This window comes from Phacochoerus africanus, chromosome 2 (genome assembly GCF_016906955.1).
Source record: "Phacochoerus africanus isolate WHEZ1 chromosome 2, ROS_Pafr_v1, whole genome shotgun sequence".
Classification (NCBI taxonomy): Eukaryota; Metazoa; Chordata; class Mammalia; order Artiodactyla; family Suidae; genus Phacochoerus; species Phacochoerus africanus.
In genome coordinates, this window is record NC_062545.1 from 22380940 (window position 1) to 22399852 (window position 18913).

Consider the following 18913-nt stretch of genomic DNA (forward strand, 5'->3'; position numbering starts at 1 on the left):
ATATATAAAATAAAAAGTATATTGACTTATTTTAGTTACTATTGCTCTTTAATAATTTTTAGAGTATTTTCTGAATGAACAGATTGCTTGAATCATTACTTCAAAATACAGATCATGTTTTTAAAGTTTTTCTTAGCGTTGCAGAGTGTACAAGTGGAGTCTTGCAAGTTTTTTTTTTTTTTTAACAGAATGTTGAATTTATTCTGTAGAAACTGTCACTCTTTTCGGATTTTATCCCTGTTGTCCTTTATTTTATGTAGCCAACCTATGGCCTTGCAGCATAGAGTTTAGGCTGATTTTCAGAGACCGTGAAAGAAGGGGATCTGTGGGCTTCCTGGAGGTTTTAGAGAATGCATACAAGATGATTCTCTCTTTTTGTCCTACAGATGAAACCCGATGCGTCCTTTTTATTTGGCAGCAAACTAGAAAGGAAACTAGTGGGAAATATCTTAAAGGAAAGAGGGAAAGGAGATATTCATGGAGATAAGGATATTGGATCCAAACAAACTGAACCCATTCGAATTAAAATCTTCGAAGGAGGGTAAGGAAACATACATGTGATATAAACTATTCCTTTAAAAGCCAGAGTAAATTGTCCTGGGTGTCTGCATGGAAAACATTGTTAGCCTCTGGTTGGAGGCATTAAGCAAATTCCTTTTCTCGACACATTTCTGAAGTCTGTCTGATAATAAACAATGAGCTTGTGCCCTTGTTTTCGTGACTTCTTTTAATGAAAATGTCCCAACTGAATATGGTTGAAACTTCTGCCTTAAATTTTCATGCCTTTAACATAGTATAAAATCAACTAAATTGCTGGACTCTTGATGTCATCTAAGTCCGTTAACAACACTTAGTTGTGTTGTTAATGGACTATTTTTATTCTGTGCTTATAGAAATGCAATCATGCACACTCATGTATGACTCAAAATAATAGTTTTTTTTATTGCTTTTATTATTACCTAAACTCCCAACCTTATTGGGATTTCACCAGTTCCTTCAACATCTTCTTTCTGTTCCAGGATTTAAGCCAGGGCACCACAATGCGTTTAGTTGTCACATTTCCCCAAACTTCTCTGGTCTATGACAGTTTCTCTGTATTTAGGAATTTCTTTTTAAATGTTGAATTCTGAGTTGCAGAGACTCAAGTATTAGGTTCAATGAATTTGTTAACTACATGTTAGTGTAGGGTCTGGTTTTAGTTTTTGATAGATGTCCTCAATCTAGGCACGTAGGAGAAAAAGCCCAGATTTTTCTTTAAAATCAAAAATAACCGCATTTGGGTACTGTGATGTAACTCCTTATCTCTGCAACAGATCTAGAATTTACCTTTTTCCAGGAGCGTGAATGTATTCTAATAATATCTGGAGGACAATATAATGTTATCTGTTTGACTAGAACATGTGGAATGGCTGGTAACATGGAATAGCAAATATTTTGCACACGAATTTAGCAGTTTGGAGATGGGTTATCAAAGTTGATTCCCTTGTAGAGTTGGCCCGCTTTGAATAGGTAAATACCTGGTATTTTCACCACTAAAACCACAGTTGTGTGCAGTCATGAAGCCTGTCTCAGTATTTTGTGACATGCCTTATCTTTTAACACAAACAAGAGAAATAGAGACTTCATCTTTCCTCAGAGACTGAGAGGTCCCCATGACTGAACCCACCCTCTTACATCCAGCAGCTTCTTCATAGCAGTGCACTTGAACTAGATCAGTGAGATCCTCACAGTCACTGTATGCTTTGGGGAGCCCATCTCCACTCACGAAGGACACAAGTGAAAGCGCGTATGTGAACGTATATTGCTGTGTTTTGATGATCCAAAAGGACCGCACCCATGTTTAATTTCCTCCTCCTTTCATTGTCCCATGTTATAGGTTATGTCCCAGTCATTCTTTAATCTGTGATCCAGCTTCTGCCTGGTGGTGACCAGCTGTTTATTCCAAGCAGTGTGTTGCCACCTCTCATTTTGGCAATTGCAAAGCGATAACTTAAAAAATAGAATTATTGGAGTTCCCGTTGTGGCTCAGTGGGTTAAGAACCCAACTAGGATCCACGAGGATGCGGGTTGATCCCTGGCTTCACTCAGTGGGTTAAGAATCCGGCGTTGCCACAAGCTGGGGCATATGTCGCCAATGTGTCTTGGATCTGGCATTGCTGTGACTGTGGCGTAGGCCGACAGCTGCAGCTCCAATTTGACCCCTAGCCTGGGAACCTCCATGTGCCTCAGGTGTGGCCCTATGAAAAATAAAAATAAAAGAATTACTGACCAAAATTTTAAGTGCATATATTTCTTCTATTATCTATTTCATAGACTTAGTCATTTAATTTAACATATCTTTCAATTATTTTTTCAAAATTCATTTATTCTTGTATCAAGTAGATTCATGAGTCTGCAGAACTGTTAAAGGGTAAATGTTTTATTTGTTAAATTTTTCTAATACAGTTATGTTTTATACAGAATTCTACTCTGTTTTCATTCTGGAAGCAAGTTAATCAGATAAGACATTAAGAATAGTGTCATTTGAAAGTTAAAAAGTATATTCCATCAAGTATGATGATGAGCCACAGTATTAAATTACCTTTCCTGAAGAAAAGTTTCTTTCTAGGAAGTTATTTCTATAGTGTATAGGTAGTTTCTTCCAGTTTGGGGCAGAGAATAGTGAAATTAAAAGGCAAAAGATATTTAGCATCTTTAGATTCTTTTCTGCTTTATTGCAAAAGACCACGTGAGATGAAAGATAAAGTTCAAAGTAGTTTTGTAGAAAAAAATTGATGTTGAAAATTTCTTGTAAAGGGAATTAAAAAATTAAAAGAGCAAAAAGCATGAAAAATTAACTATTCATATTTTTTACACGACTCAATTCTCACCTGGATTGGTACAGACCAAAAACAAGCTAATGTTAGGATTAAATAGCATCCACAGCAGAGATGATATTTAAATATGTTGGATGGATTTTCTCTCTTAAAAATCCTCTAGTGGATCGGACAATTGAAGTTGAACTTGCTTTTATTCCTGATGATGGAATAGCTAGAACAAAATAGAGACGTTTGCAATGTTTAATGCTCTTAGAATGAAAAAAAAAAAAAATAGGTGGAAAAAAAAAACCCTGTAAATCTAGTGCCTTTAAGTCAGTCCACACTGAATAAGGGCATTTTGTATGTCACTTTACCTTTCAAAGTTATAAAAAGGACCCTTTGAAAGGAATCTCTTTCTAAGACATTAGACCCGTAATTCTAGCCTGAGATTTAAGAGAGAAAGATTTTCATTGAATTATTCAGTAGAATGTTACTGTACTCTATGATAGTTCGTGTTTCCTTATATGCTAAACAAAATGTGATGGTGAGCACTGGGTATGTTTCTTCCATTGGTTACGACACTGAATACCTGAGACTTTGTTCACCTAACGGATTCGATTAAACTAAATGACCTCAGACACCCTTTCAAACCTCCCTATTAAATCCTTCCAGAAACAAGTGCAAATTTGATTGAAAAATAGAACCTCTAGTTTTCATTATGTAACAGAACCTTCCAGAAGCCACTTGAATTTAGACTTCACTTGAGCACAGACTCATGGTCCCTGGGAAGAGCAGATCAAATCTGTAGACAACAGTTGGTGAGCTCAGCTCAGCCTGTGTAAGCTAGAAAATTTTGTCTCTCGTGCCAGGGTTGTAAAAATAGAGTAGAAACTTGCAGTGAAGAATTCCGTAATCAGTTATATTTATTCTAGCCAATTTAGAAGGGTATGTATGTTGTGCATGCACATCTTAGATGATGTAATGTTAACAAATGATATGTGATGATTTAAATGCTGGTATAACTTTTTGGATTTCTCTTGGCTGAAGGTAAAACTAGAATCCGAAATTATCGAGGCACAGCTCTGCCGCTCTTTGAGGCTTGTATAAGGCCATTTGAACATCTATATGGAGCCCATATTTTTACACTTCATAAAGAGCCAATTTCCTTTTGAACTCTACATAGAAAATAATTACCTTTTATTTATAACGCTAAATCCGTTACATAGTTCTTTTTCAGGCATTTACTGCATAGATTTCTTAGGCTTCATAGAAACAAAGTTGAATTGTAAGAGACCCTCCTAAAAATTAGTCATGCAGATGACTCGCTTTTAGTTTAATATACAGTATGCTAAAGTATTTGGGAAGACACTGGATTTCCGTTTTTTGATAGGTATAAGTCAAATGAAGATTACGTATATGTCAGAGGACGTGGACGTGGAAAGTACATTTGTGAAGAATGTGGAATTCGCTGTAAGAAACCAAGCATGCTCAAAAAGCATATCCGCACTCATACTGATGTCCGGCCTTATGTTTGCAAGTTATGTAACTTCGCCTTCAAAACAAAAGGTACAGGTCTGATTTTTCTTTTTTTTTCTTTTTTTTTTTTTTTTGGTTAGAGGAAAAATACTTTCTTAACGGCTACTTCCAATTCTGAATACCATTTTGTAACTAACTGTCATCCATAATTAGATGATTTTGTTTGTGAAAATCTGACCCCATGAAATGTATTTTCCTCTTCATGTAAGTGGTCTAAGGATGTACATGAGACAGTAAGGCTCCTTTTATGACTTAAGTAAGAGCTATAGACATAGGTCCAGGCTAGCTGTCTCAAAGGAAGTGGCTAAGAATTGCCGGATAGCTGTTTCTTCATGTTGGAAATGTGATGTTGTCTAGAGAATCTTTGCACCGATATTGAAATGCTGTAGGGAGGTAATCCGTGTGGTTGTATTAGCAAAGCCAAGGCAGCAACTGGGAAGAAAACATGTGTCCATGGTCAGTTTCAAGATTATAAATAATTTAAAGACCCACAGACTCCCAGGTGGGCTCCTCCATCCACAGTTGCATTAATTATGCAGAGAAATTTGATAGCTTGTGTTCGGTGTATTTATCAGCACAGAGATAATTTCTTACTCTCAGGCCATAACTATTAATCTCATAAAACTAGGACTTGCCTTGAAATGATATTCTGTATTTTTTTTAAAAAAAATCTGTTTTTAACAGGTAGATTTATATGAAAATATTTCATACAAGAAGGTTGCTTCAATTATATTTCTGTCATTTTACAAAAGGATGAAGATGCTCATAAACCCAGTGTTCTCGGGATGTAAACAGTGGTGAATTAGAGGTGGTTTGCCTTCGATAGAAGTGTGTTGTCCTACTTACTGTGGAAGGACTAGTGGATCCTATAGACATCCCCTCACAAACCTCACACTAACATTTGCCAATGTTTTAACTTTAATTTTTTTTTGTCTTTTGTCTTTTTGTTGTTGTTGTTGCTATTTCTTGGGCCGCTCCCGCGGCATATGGAGGTTCCTAGGCTAGGGGTTGAATCGGAGCTGTAGCCCCCAGCCTAAGCCAGAGCCACAGCAACGCGGGATCCAAGCCGCATCTGCAACCTACACCACAGCTCACGGCAACGCCGGATCGTTAACCCACTGAGCAAGGGCAGGGACCGAACCCGCAACCTCATGGTTCCTAGTCGGATTCGCTAACCACTGCGCCACGACGGGAACTCCTTTTTTTTTTTAATTTTTTTTTGTCTTTTGTCTTTTTGTTGTTGTCAATGTTTTAACTTTAAATCTGCATACCAGTTGATCTGCTCCACTCCACTCCACTACCCGTCAAGAAAAATAAATATCAAATAAGATGGTCTTCGGTCCAGAAAAGTGTACTTGTTCTCTCTTGTAGCCAGAATCCTAAATTGTCTTTCTTGTGTTTGTCAGAAGTATAAATGTGTAGCCTCTCAACATATCTGTTTCTTCTTTATTAAAAAGATATTTATATTACAAGCATGCCTCTTTGAAGCCAGAAAAGGGAGGAGGGAATGTTCATTTGCATTTCAAAGGAGATAAACATAAGGTCCTTTAAATACCATCCACTTTTGCACAATCAGGCCTTTTATGTAGAACTTCACTGAGAGACTCCCTGGGAGATAAGAAAATACAAACTTTGGTTTTAGGAAACACTGCAAATCCACCAGCCATCACAACTGATATTCACTGAGCATGTGAATTGGCTGTAGGTATAACTGTCTGAAACACTGTGTGAAGAAACGTCCCATAGCTAGATTTTTCTTTTTTTTATCACATTAAATTTGGCTCTGAACCATGGTCTCTGAGTTTTAACAGGAAAGAATTTATTCTTGGTCATTTTTGGAGTTTCCTTGTCACCCTTTGGGAAAGTGCAAATGTCTTGGGATCTTAAAAAGAGCAAATCTTTCTGGAAAACCCCTCTCCAGTTTTCACTTCCTGCTGAAGTACTTGTTGTCATGTCAAGCAAGCTCAGAATCTGTGCCTGTGTCACTTCTCCAGGCGCCCTCCCTCTGCCATCCTGCTCCCCTCTGGAAATTCAAGACTAATAAACCAAAGCCAGGGTAAGGTTGTTTCTGAGGCAGGCTTTTAACTACAAACCTACCCTGAGGACAAGAGCCCAGAGCCTGCTTGAAGCAGGTGGAAAAAAGAATGTAGAAGAAACACATTGGAGATGTAAATAAACTATCTCAACATACCTAACATCTACATCTGTCTACACACACAGAGTACTTGCACCCTTACAGAAGCAAATGATTTCCAGTCATTTCTACATTTATTTATTTGACTTACAGATTTTCGAATTCTGGATGATCTGTCTATAGAAATTTTTGAGATCTTTAGAAAAGTGATAGATATAATTTTTTGATAAATAAGGTAATAGGGGTGAGGAAATATTTCTGTGTTTGCCATTATCAAAATAGCACATAAAATGTATAGATATATAAGCCATAAGCCAAATGGTAAGTAAAAAAATAAACTAACATAAATAAAGTAATAAACAACAGTGTCCCAGTTTGCCGTTGTGGCTCATATATTACATTAATAGTAAGCTAAACACTCCTCAAGGGGAACAAACTATTTCAGGAGGCTGGGTCTCCACCTAGAATCAGTGCGCCTACTCTTAAAAATAAAGCATTTGCTGGGAGTTCCCATTGTGGCTCAGAGATAATGAACCCAACTGGTATCCATGAGTATACAGGTTCAATCCCTGACCCCACTCAGTGGGTTAAGGATCTGGTGTTGCCGTGAGCTGTGGTATAGGTCATATGGTGAGAAGCGGCTCAGATCCCACATTGCTGTGGCTGTGACTGGCCTGGGCCAGCAGCTGCAGCTCCGATTCAGCCCCTAGTCTGGGAACTTCCATATGCTGCAGGTGTGACCCTAAAAAGAGAGGAAAAAAAATAAAGCATTTGCTGCTACGTTACTGAAGCAGCATAGATGATAATATAGCCCTTACGACTGAATTCATTCCTGGATCTCTTTTGATTAAGTTATACATGTGACGTGGCATAATATATATATAATTTCAGAGATCCTAAGTCAAAGTGATTGGATCAATGTTTTCATAATTTCTCACATTCCATATGGCACTTAAATAACTCTGTAGAAACACACACATATGTATTTATGCACACAAATAATTGTACACTCAGCCCTCCATATCTGCAAATGCTGACGCCGAAGATTGGGAGGGCCAACTGTACCACACTGGTTTACATAAGGGGCAGCTGTACCTATCTATAGCATCATCATAGTACATACTTGGCATAAAACTCTTTTTTCTTAGAACAGTGGGAGTCTCAAGATAAATTAAGAAAGGAATATGGAGTTCCCGTCGTGTCTCAGTGGTTGACGAACCTGACTAGCATCCATGAAGGTGCTGATTCGATCCCTGGCCTCACACTCAGTAGCTCAGTAGGTTAAGGGTCTGACATTGCCATGAGCTGTGGTGTAGGTCCCAGACGAGGCTCGGATCCCATGATGCTGTGGCTCTGGTGTAGGCCTGTGGCTACAGCTCCAATTGGACCCCTACCCTGGGAACCTCCATATGTTGCCGGCATGGCCCTAAAAAGACAAAAGAAAAAGAAAAAGGAATATTGTTGCTCCAGAACTTTAGAAACTGCTGTCATAATCTTTGCTGATATATGCCAGACAAATAGATGCTAAATATTGAGACTAATGCTCCCTGTAAGTAGATTGCTAATTAAGTATTTGTATGGGTCTTTGAATTCATTTACAGGATTGGCCCAATATTAGTTTGTATGTGTTTTTCCTTCTGACAAATGAGGATCCTGCAAGTTTATATGGTCAATGCCAGAAGGTCTGGGGTCCAGGGGATGTGTTGACAGTAACATTTCATTCTGAAGTTTTTTGGCAGTAGTGACCCAGCTTGTGTCACCCTGTTTATATGGATTCCAAAGAGGCTGGCTCATTAGAGCCAAGATATTAGATCCCTCTTCAGTCAGGAAAGCCTTGGATTCTTGAGCCTACTCTTGGAAAGATGTGATCCTCAACCTCTGCAGATCTTCTAGAATGAGGAAAACCTGAGACTGAGCTGAAGCTGACTGGAGTTGATATCTTCAGAAACCAAATTGTTCCTCTTAAGCTTAAGACAAGGGGCAGTGGGTAGAAGCAAATCTCTGTTATCTCAAGTGAGTTCATTTCACACTAAATTTTGGAGCAGTCATCACGTTTCGCTAACCAGTTTTTTTGGCTGTGTTTTCTAGGGAACCTAACGAAGCATATGAAATCTAAAGCACACATGAAGAAATGCCTGGAGTTGGGAGTCTCCATGACATCAGTGGATGATACAGAAACTGAGGAAGCAGGTATTTATAATTGAGTTGATTGACCTCTTTCCTATGCATACTGGAGCTTTGTGACCAAGGTAGTAAAGTAAATTTAGATGTTTCGAAAAAACTGATCGCATTTCATTCTAACAAATACTAAACATAGAAAAAAAAAAGTCTGACACATTAACAAATACTAAACATAGAAAAAAAAAAGTCTGACACATTAAATCACTTGAAACCTACTGAGAAGTGCATCTCAGTTCTGACTGAGGGGGTGGAAAGGCCTTACTATGAAAATACTTCTGTCTAGAACCATAAAGGAGATCTGACTGCACTCAAGTTGTGATGGTGGTTGCAGTTTTATGAAACTTTTTGGGAAGTTCAAAAAGCATTTTAACGTCCGATTTTTCCTATTGAGAGAAACTCTAGTAGGAAAAATGAACCAATCAATCACCTCGGTTGAAAGCCTGAGGCTCCGCTGGACCTCCTGAGGTCTTTACCTGTGGAGGCAGGTTCTTGCTTTTCTTTTTCCTCTAACATCATCATTAACTTGTTACATACGCGCTTACTTTGGGTTTTCTATGAGTAGTGTGATGCCTGAGCTCTAAGGTCCTGCTCCGGAGTCCACATTGGAGGGTAGGGTAGGGATGAAACCAGAGAGCTCCATAAAAAGCTAAGAGCCAATCCCTGTCACAAAGGGATGCGCTTCTGTGTGTTAAATAGGAGCTCAGAGGTGGGACTGTCTCTCGGGGCTGGAGGTTCAAGGGATGCTTTAGGAAAGAGAGGGGCCTACCTTAGCTCTTAACCTTCATGTTGGGGTCTTGATCTTCACTCTCTTTGTTCCATCACTTCAGAAACGATGGAAGATTTGCACAAAGCCGCCGGGAAGCATAGCATGTCCAGCATTTCAACGGATCACCAGTTCTCAGATGCCGAAGAATCAGATGGTGAGGATGGAGATGATAATGAGGACGACGATGAAGATGATGATGACTTTGACGACCAAGGAGATTTGACACCCAAAACAAGGTCAAGAAGCACCAGTCCCCAGCCCCCTAGATTCTCCTCCCTGCCTGTGAATGTTGGCGCCGTGCCCCATGGGGTTCCTTCCGACAGCTCCCTGGGGCATTCTTCGCTGATCAGCTATTTGGTTACTTTGCCAAGTATTCAGGTTACTCAGCTGATGACACCAAGTGACTCATGTGAAGATACTCAGATGACAGAATACCAGAGGTTATTCCAGAGCAAAAGTACAGACTCGGAACCAGACAAAGACAGGCTAGACATCCCTAGTTGTATGGATGAAGAGTGCGTGCTGTCCTCAGAGCCCAGCTCCTCCCCGAGGGACTTCTCACCCTCCAGCCGCCATTCCTCCCCAGGATATGATTCTTCACCCTGTCGAGATAATTCACCAAAGAGGTATCTGATACCCAAAGGAGATTTATCTCCCAGAAGACATTTGTCACCCAGGAGAGAGCTGTCCCCCATGAGACATCTTTCACCGAGAAAGGAAGCTGCCTTGAGAAGAGAGATGTCACAAAGAGATGTTTCACCAAGAAGGCATCTGTCCCCAAGGAGGCCAGTGTCACCTGGGAAAGAGATCATGGCCAGAAGAGACCTCTCTCCCAGAAGAGAGAGAAGATACATGACCACCATACGAGCACCGTCTCCCAGAAGGGCTTTATATCACAACCCTCCGTTGTCCATGGGGCAGTATTTGCAAGCAGAGCCAATTGTATTGGGGCCTCCTGTAAGTATAATTAGCTTTCTCTTTCTAATACGTAAGTCCAAGCACATGGGACCCTCTTGATAGTGTGAAATTTATTATGACATGGGTATCTTTCATAAGGAGGAGTGAATTCAACTCAATTTCTAAAAATAGCAGGAAGACATTTTCATCACATGCTATTGTCAGTGACCTGGCTGTGGCATTACCCCAAGGGTAGCATTGCATCAGAGCAGACCATTTCCAGCTATAACAGGTGAGCCCTTTCTAAATGCTTTCTAAGCTTAACTCATTATAGACAGGAGTTGAAACCTCTGCGTGAGTAGAGAAGGTGAAGTCTTTGGAATGACATGACTGCCGAGACAGACACTCTCAGGGACATTTCAGTGTCATTTATATAACTCTTTGCCAGGTAGGGCTTCTGGCCCAGGCATTAGCACTGACTTCTTTTTTTTTCTCCTTTTTTTTTTTTTTGGTCTTTTTGCTATTTCTTGGGCCGCTCCCGCGGCATATGGAGGTTCCCAGGCTAGAGGTCCAATCGGAGCTGCAGCCGTTGGCCTACGCCGGAGCCACAGCAACGCGGGATCCGAGCCAAGTCTGCAACCTACACCACAGCCCACAGCAACGCCGGATCGTTAACCCACTGAGCAAGGGCAGGGACCGAACCCGCAACCTCATGGTTCCTAGTCGGATTCGTTAACCACTGCGCCACCACGGGAACTCCAGCATTGACTTCTAATAAAAAAATATATATATTTTCCAATAAACTCACTTCTTTGCCCACAGTGAGTGGACACGTGAAATCAGTGAGGGCCTGGCATGGGGGAGAATGACCCCTTTGGTGTGTTTATAAATGACAGGCACAAACATGGTACTTTTCTTGCCGGCACCACCACCTCCTGCTGTCGAGTGCCCTTGTTCAGTGAGATCATGAGCCCGCAGAAAGTGGGCAGGTGGGAGACCTGAGGGAGAGAGCATCAGAGGAGATTTCTATGGCGTGCCCTCATGATACACTAAAATAACAACAGCAGCCATCATGGATGAAGTTTAGGCAGCAGGCTTACTGCAGTCCATAGAAAAAATACCTGTCCTGCCTCGTTCCACCAGCGTGGTAGATCTTGATGTCTCTTTCATTCTTGGATTTTTAAAAATGAATGAATGAAGCAGGTCCTTAGCATAGCCAGAAGAGTGATACCTTTGGAGTTGGGTGCTTTCCATGTGTTTTTTGTTCCCCGGGCTCTCTTCTTTGCCATTGTCTCTTTGCTCTGGGTTTCCGCCCTGTGGGTCACCACTGACCTTCACAGACAAAGAAAGCACTGCCAGCTCCCAGCACTGCCATCTTATCACTGCCCTAGTGGTCAGCCTCCTCCCTCTCATCACCTTTTCCCCGCCCTGAATTAGATACTTAGGTGGTCATTTCTGAACGCAGCTCTCTGCTGCATTCCATTCCCCTGCCCCCAACACCCTCTGTTTACAAACCTGTCACCAGCTTCGTCTTCATGGTGCAATTACTGCAGAAACATGCATAGCCATCAGGACATTATTTATTTGCCAGCCTAATAAGTTAGCCAGCTAAAGAAAAAGAGATACATTCCACAGGCTGTTGTGTCTTGGTGGTGCTGAGTAGAAAAGAGAGCTCTTCTGAAGTTCATGCTATTGCAGCATCGATGGAGTGAGCAATCCCTTGATACTAGGATACTGTATTTGGGGTGTAAAATGCTTTCTCTGGTGTAGAGCCAAGGATGCTGGTGGAGTGTGTGAGAAAAGGTTCTCCTGTTCTGGCCGTTGGCCAAGTTGGTCAATACTGTGGTATTTGGGAGATGCTGGAGCGGATCCAGCCAGCTGCAGCCACCAAAAATAACCCTTTGGCACTACCACACTATTGTTATGAGAAAATAATAGCAACTCACAGTCAACTTGGGCAAAGGAAGCAAAGGAGTGGACTAAGAAAGTACATCTACTTTTTGAATCTATGACCAAGAGAGTTGTTGTTGGAAGGAGATTGGTTTTATTAGTCATTGAGTTTGCACTAGTTTTTTTTTTTTTTTAATACCAATTCACTTGGATATTTAATAGAATTGTTAAAGCTTACCATTTATGAAGCCCAAGTGTTGAGCCCTTGGTGTATTACCCAGTTTAATTCCCTTTAGAGAACTTTTAGCCTGTGGCATTGTTCACATGATGTGAGGGACTAGATCTTGGAATCCTCCCTAAAGCAGGGGCGCTTGGTCTCAGAGGCTTCCCATTCGATGCCTTAACACACTGTCTTGGAGGGGCAACAGAGGATTTTCATCTTTCTATGATGTATAGGCAGGGTTCTCATTGCCAGAAGTATTTCTCTTGATGGCTCTAGCAGATGAGTGCTTCCCCCTCTCTAAGTAATGGGTGAACATATCCCATTAGAATAACGCCAACAATAATTATTTTTGATGAAAATTCTACCAGCAAAACCTTGTTATTTAACATCGACCAAGGGCTCACAGGACAGTGACCGTGACACGAAAGAACCTCGGAGCCCAGTGTGGCACACTCGTTATGTGCTTCAGTCTGGAGTGGTGGGTCTAGGAAGCAGGTTTGGAAGAAGTGACATGCAGTCACTGAACTTCTAGGACCCTGCTGTTTCTGCCCTTATGTCCTCTGGTTAGTTTTAATTTTAAGATAGATGACAGATAGATAGATGATAGATAGATAGATAGATAGATAGATAGATAGATAGATAGATAGCGAGAGGGAGAGAGGGAGAAAGGAAGGGAAAGATGTTTTTTATTCACTGAACATTTTTTGAGGGTTTGTCATATGTGGCTCAAGGATGATGATGAAAAAAATGTATGGTTTCTGGCCTCATCTTTTTTAAACCAAAGAATTTCCATTTCCATTTTAAAAGTCTTGGTAGATGAACATCAAGGAGACAAAGAAAGTCTGTCCCGGTCCTCAGTGTGTAGTGTCCATGAACCGTCTAGCAAGTGTCATTATCAGGTTCCAGCCCTTGCTCTCTGTGTGATCTTGGGCAAGTCACTTAACCTCCTGGCCACAGTTTCTTAATCAGTTTGTGGCAGCCAGGGAGGTGGGCCAAGCAGATTTCTGTCCTTGAAAGAACTTGCCATTCAGCTGTAAGGAATGCAGCGAGCTGACAGGCTCCTGCTGTCAGCACCTTCAGGAGAGGCCTCAGTTTTCAAACCAAGGCCCCCGTTCCCCCTGCAGGGCCCGGCCGCTGGCTGAGCCTGGATCGGTCCCAGCTGACCACCTGCTTCCTCTCCCTGCTGCCTTCACGTAATTAGCGCCCTGCTCCCTCATCACCACCCCCCACCCCCAGGGAACCTCTTGCACCTCTACCCTCTTCTTAGCATTTGCTTCCAGAGGACCTACTGACCACTGTTGAAAAGATGAGTCGGGTGAGGTAAATATCTGGTGCATGGGGTATAGACGCATACACACTTAACACAACCCACACACGAGTTCATTCATATTTCCGTATCAAGGTTTTTTAGATAAGAGGGAAGTTTGCTCACCATATTACAATAAGGCCCAAATTATGAAACCAAGTGTGATGGCAAATGGAGTAAAAATTAGTGTAGAACAGTTGTATTGAGAGTTTATTTGGAGGGTGCAAAAGAGGAGAGAGGATGTGTGGAGAGTCCTGGCAGCATTTGGAGCGGTGGAAGTGGTTACGTGCTAGGGACAGTAGCTTATGGCCTGGGACAGTAGCTTATGTGGTTGTAATCGTTTGATTTCTGACTTTCACTCTTAACACAAAATTCTCTTGGCTTTTGAACATATTGAATACATCCTATTTTTAGGGGACTTTTCATGTCTCCCTTTGTTAGACTCGAGTCAGAGATCTCATGAAATGGGCCAGCTCTGTCTGTGGCTGCCTCACAAACCCCCGATTCTGATTAGGTATATGCAGGGGACATCACAGAATGGCAGTGAAAAGCAAAATGGAGAAATAGCCAAGCTCCACTTGATTTTAAACTTTGAATCTGCGATCGTTGCGATCAAAAGAAGATTCATTTTGTTATCTTCAAAGGTGGTTCGGGTTCTTCATCTTCCCTGGAGTTGGAGGAAGTAAAGATGGTTTTTCTAAACCAGAGCAAATACAAGAGGGGTTTTTTGGGGTAGCACTTCAATGATTCTTTCTCAAAATAAAATAAATGATTCTTTCTTATGCCATAAAATCCTCCCCTTACCTAGCTTATGAGTTCCTTGTGTTTATAGGGTTGATGATTGCATGATTTCATTTCCAACACGAATTTGTTTTCTGCTTGAACAAGGCGTATCCCCCAGAGCAGGGTGAGGGCCAAGCATGGCACAGAGCAGCAGAGATGATGCATAATTTATCGTTCCTGAGCTGGTCTCACAAGCCAGATAGAACCAGATGAATCAGTAATGGTGTAGCACATAGCTTGAATTTTAGAACTCAAACATCCTTGCAATGAATTAGAACGTTTTTTCCTTGTTTCTCCTGAGTACTACTACCATATTTGACAGGTTTGTATTTCTCTGATTTTAAGTTCTCAAAAAAAAAAAAAACAAAAAACAAAAATCAGAGGAGTTCTTGTTGTGGCTCAGTGATAATGAATCTGACTAGTATCCATGTGAATGAGGGCTCGATCCCTGGCTTCTCTCAGTGGGTTAAAGATCTGGCATTACCCTGAGCTGTGGTGTAGGCCGGCAACTACAGCTCTGATTTAACCCCTAGCCTGGGAACTTCCATGTGCCGTGAGCGCAGCCCTGAAAAAAACAAAAAACCAAACCAAACAAAAAATCAAGTCCTTAGTAGATGACAATTCATTAAAAGAATGAATCTCAGTAATTGAAACCTCATATCATCTCATTAAAACCCGATAATCCCACAGTCTAAGCCGTGTTTTGCTACAGAAACAATTAAGGACTGGGACCATGAAATCTGAGATCTGGCCTCAAATTTTAAGCGTTCTAATACTTTAATTGCCAAGAAGATATTTAAGTGGGAATAATAAAATAAACAGAAGTATTAAGACACAATCATCTTTGGTTCCCAGCTGAACCATGAATATGAGTTATAACTATTTGATATATTTAACTGTGTTGTGATGCATAGTTTCCATACAAAATATGGCTCTGAATTATGATTCGAGGGAGATGTTGGTGCTGATCTTCTGCCTGGGTGTCTCCTGAGCGGGAATTTGTTCCTTTAGAACAATGTCTTGCACGTTGGAGGAACCAGTTTGTATGTCACCGCCATTTTGTCATCTGCTTTTTAGAAAGCAGGGAAAAAAAGCCAATTTTCAGGCTTGCCATTTCATTTATACTCATCAACACTTAAGAAACATATTAAAGATCTGCCCAGTATATAAACAGATGGTAATCTTTTTACTTTCTTTTCAATTTAAACATCCATTAGTAGGGTTTTGCTCATTAGAGTTTTTCTGGTAATTAGCCATTATTTTCTTTTTATTCTCTCTTATGAAAAAAAACAGAGCTGGAACATGTCTCTGTAGCTAGTGGAAAACACACTGCATGTTTTATCACATTTTGCTGTTTAACAACAAAAGCAAGTGTTCACAGACGCACAGCTTCATTCAACCTTCATGGTTTCTAAAAGACAGCTGAGAAAATCTCTTTTGTCTGATGGAATGAAAAATCGGTAAAAAGATCAGGGCGTTTTCCCATGTTTTGAAGGAATAAGTGAATGAGTGAAGGAATGAAAGAGCTGGACCTGAGTGTGAAGCGTGGTGGGTCCTAAGTGTTGTGCTCTGTTTCCTGGTGCAGAATTTAAGAAGAGGATTACCTCAGGTTCCTTACTTCAGTCTCTATGGAGACCAAGAAGGTGCTTTCGAACATCCGGGCTCCAGCCTTTTCCCTGAGGGTCCCAATGACTATGTCTTCAGTCATCTTCCACTCCACTCTCAGCAGCAAGTGCGAGCTCCTATCCCCATGGTGCCAGTTGGTGGGATCCAAATGGTTCACTCCATGCCGCCGGCCCTTTCCGGTTTACACCCTCCACCCACATTGCCTCTGCCAATGGAGGGCTCTGAGGAGAAGAGGGGAGCGTCCGGGGACTCCTTCGCTAAGGACCCCTACATGGTTTCTAAGCAGCATGAGAAACGATCGCCTCAGGCTCTGCAGTCATCTGGTCGACCCAGCACGCCCTCCTCTCCTCGGCTCTTGATGAAACAGAGCACTTCAGAAGACAGCCTGAATGCAACAGAGCGGGAACAGGAGGAAAACATACAGACTTGCACAAAAGCCATCGCCTCCCTCCGGATTGCCACAGAAGAGGCCGCTCTGCTTGGGGCAGACCAGCCAGCTCGGGGGCAGGAGCCCCATCAGAGACCCTTGGAAAGTGCACACGTTAGCACTAGACACTTTAGTGGACCTGAGCCAGGTCAGCCCTGTACCTCAGCTACCCACCCTGACTTGCATGATGGTGAGAAGGACAATTTTGGTACATCACAGACTGCGTTAGCTCACTCCACGTTTTACAGCAAGAGTTGTGTGGATGACAAACAGTCGGGCTTTCAAGGCAGCAAAGAAATACCTTCAAGCACAGAGGAAGGCAAGGAACCTTCATCAGAAAAGAGTCAACTACATTGATCTAAGATGCATGGAGACTTTCATTTCCACATTTTCCCATTTTGTTTTTGTTTTTCTAGAAATAGAGGTAATCAAGTTTATAGCATGCCTGTCCTAAGTTCCAGTAGTTTGCTACTATATATACTTTTGTTATATCAAAAGAATTAGGTAAATTAACAAGTCATCATGAGCCTGACCAAAACAAAATTTGAAATTAACCTATTGGGTCTGGTACTTTTAAAATTGTACAGATGTTTGTGCCTTTTCTTTACTTTGCTTATATTCTTATAAGCATTTTTTAGCAGTAATTTGTACATATTTTAGAATTTGTGTATCTGCTTTGTAATAAATGTAATTTCTTTCCTTTTTTGGACACTTGGATCTAAATGATGTAAAGCAAAACAGCATCAATATATATGTGAGGTTGCACTAAAACATATTTTTATATGATTAAAACCGAACAGCTTTTATGTACAGCTCTGATTCTGTAATACTAATATTTATTTACTTTGTTTCATAAATTGTACATTTTTTCTTATTGTTGTGGATTGCTTTTCTATGTGAAGCATGGGATTTACTGTTGCGTAACTAGAACAAAATGTATATTGTAAACAAGATATTTAAACTAGAGTATCTTATTCTGCACTTATGCATTAGTTTAAAAAAAAAGATAAAAGATGTATCAGTCAGTTCTTAACTCTTGTAAATTTTTTTTGTCTCTTGTTTGCTGGATTGACTATAACTTAAGTGCTGATTGTGATTTTAAACTGATAGTACCGTAAAGCATTAAAGTAAACAATGTGCTATTGTGAGTTTTTTCAAAGCTTTATAAATCAGTTATAAATAATATTAAAAGTATTTGGTCTTATGTGAACATGTGGATCTACATACTCACCTAAAAATATGGGAAAACATTCCGCCCCATGTAAATATGTACAAGTGCATCACTGGTACAATTTTATGTAACTCAGTTGGACACTAGGTTGCCACAGACCTATGCTAGGGTGTCTTTAAACATTAAAGTGACAAAGCACATGGGACTGTGTAGAGCTTGGTTATCGGCCGGCCCGGTGGCTTGGCAGGCAGTGCTGTGCGCTGCTCATGGAGAAGACCTGGGCTTAGCAATCTCCTTGGTTCTTGCTGCACAAGGTGGTGACTGGAACTAAGGCTACTACAGAGGGGTCGCTTGGACCCGGAGGGGTGGGTGTGGAAGCGGGGAAGGGTGTGGAGCCCTGCTCCCTGGCCCTTCCTGTCTGCCAGTCCACACGGTAACAGGGTTGACATCAGCTCTAGGGGAAGCCACTTGACCCTCCTGAAGAGGGGCAGAGTGTCACACTCCTGGCTATCTCAGGGGGAACGGGAAAAGAAGCTTTCTGGGTACAAGAACTTGTGGGAGGATGTCTTTTGTACATAACATTCAGAGTGGGCTTCGGTTAGCGGTGACGGTGGGCAGAGCCTTTGTTGGCAGGTTCAGACGAGTGGAAGGAAGGGAAGGGAGTACAACACATGTGCACACACGCACGTGTGTGCACACACACACAATCTGGGTTATCTTTGTGCTATATAGTGGATTATAATTCTGTGAAACCAAGTTTGTATATTGAATTACATTAAGGAGTGTTCTTTAAAAAGAGAAATAAATATACAATTACATGCTTGAGGTGTCTAGTTTTTATGTGTTGTTTTACATTTTAATTTTCCAGTTGTGTTGCTAAAGAAATGTTGGTGCTACCGACATACCATCTGTGCTTTTAATTGCTGGGCTTTGCCCACCACCCCCCTTCACCAGGTATGCAGAGCATGAATGTTTTTGACAAGGGAGAAGACAGTCATTGATCCCATGTTATCCAATTAGAAAAGATAGTGCCAGCCTTAGAAATGGGCCCTCAGAACCCGGCCGCAGGAGTGGGTATCTGAAAAGAGTCCTGAATAAACCAAATGATCGTTCCCTCTTCTGTTTCCCTGTCAGTATGCACATATGTCTGTAATTCCACCGAGGAAACCACTTTA

At 41.2% G+C, this 18913-nt stretch overlaps 1 protein-coding gene across 8 annotated transcripts in view; it reads left to right on the forward strand.

The window, feature by feature from the left end:
• HIVEP2 (HIVEP zinc finger 2) overlaps positions 1-18561 on the forward strand; it is a 196715-nt gene extending 178154 nt beyond the window's left edge. For all 8 annotated transcript variants that reach the window (XM_047770061.1, XM_047770063.1, XM_047770065.1 and 5 more), the window contains 5 exons: positions 387-541; positions 4189-4364; positions 8557-8658; positions 9477-10372; positions 16100-18561. In XM_047770061.1, the coding sequence (XP_047626017.1) occupies positions 387-541; positions 4189-4364; positions 8557-8658; positions 9477-10372; positions 16100-16924 (2154 nt within the window). In that variant the 3' untranslated portion in view covers positions 16925-18561. The remainder of the gene's footprint in view (positions 1-386; positions 542-4188; positions 4365-8556; positions 8659-9476; positions 10373-16099) is intronic.
• The last annotated feature ends 352 nt before the right edge of the window (positions 18562-18913 follow it).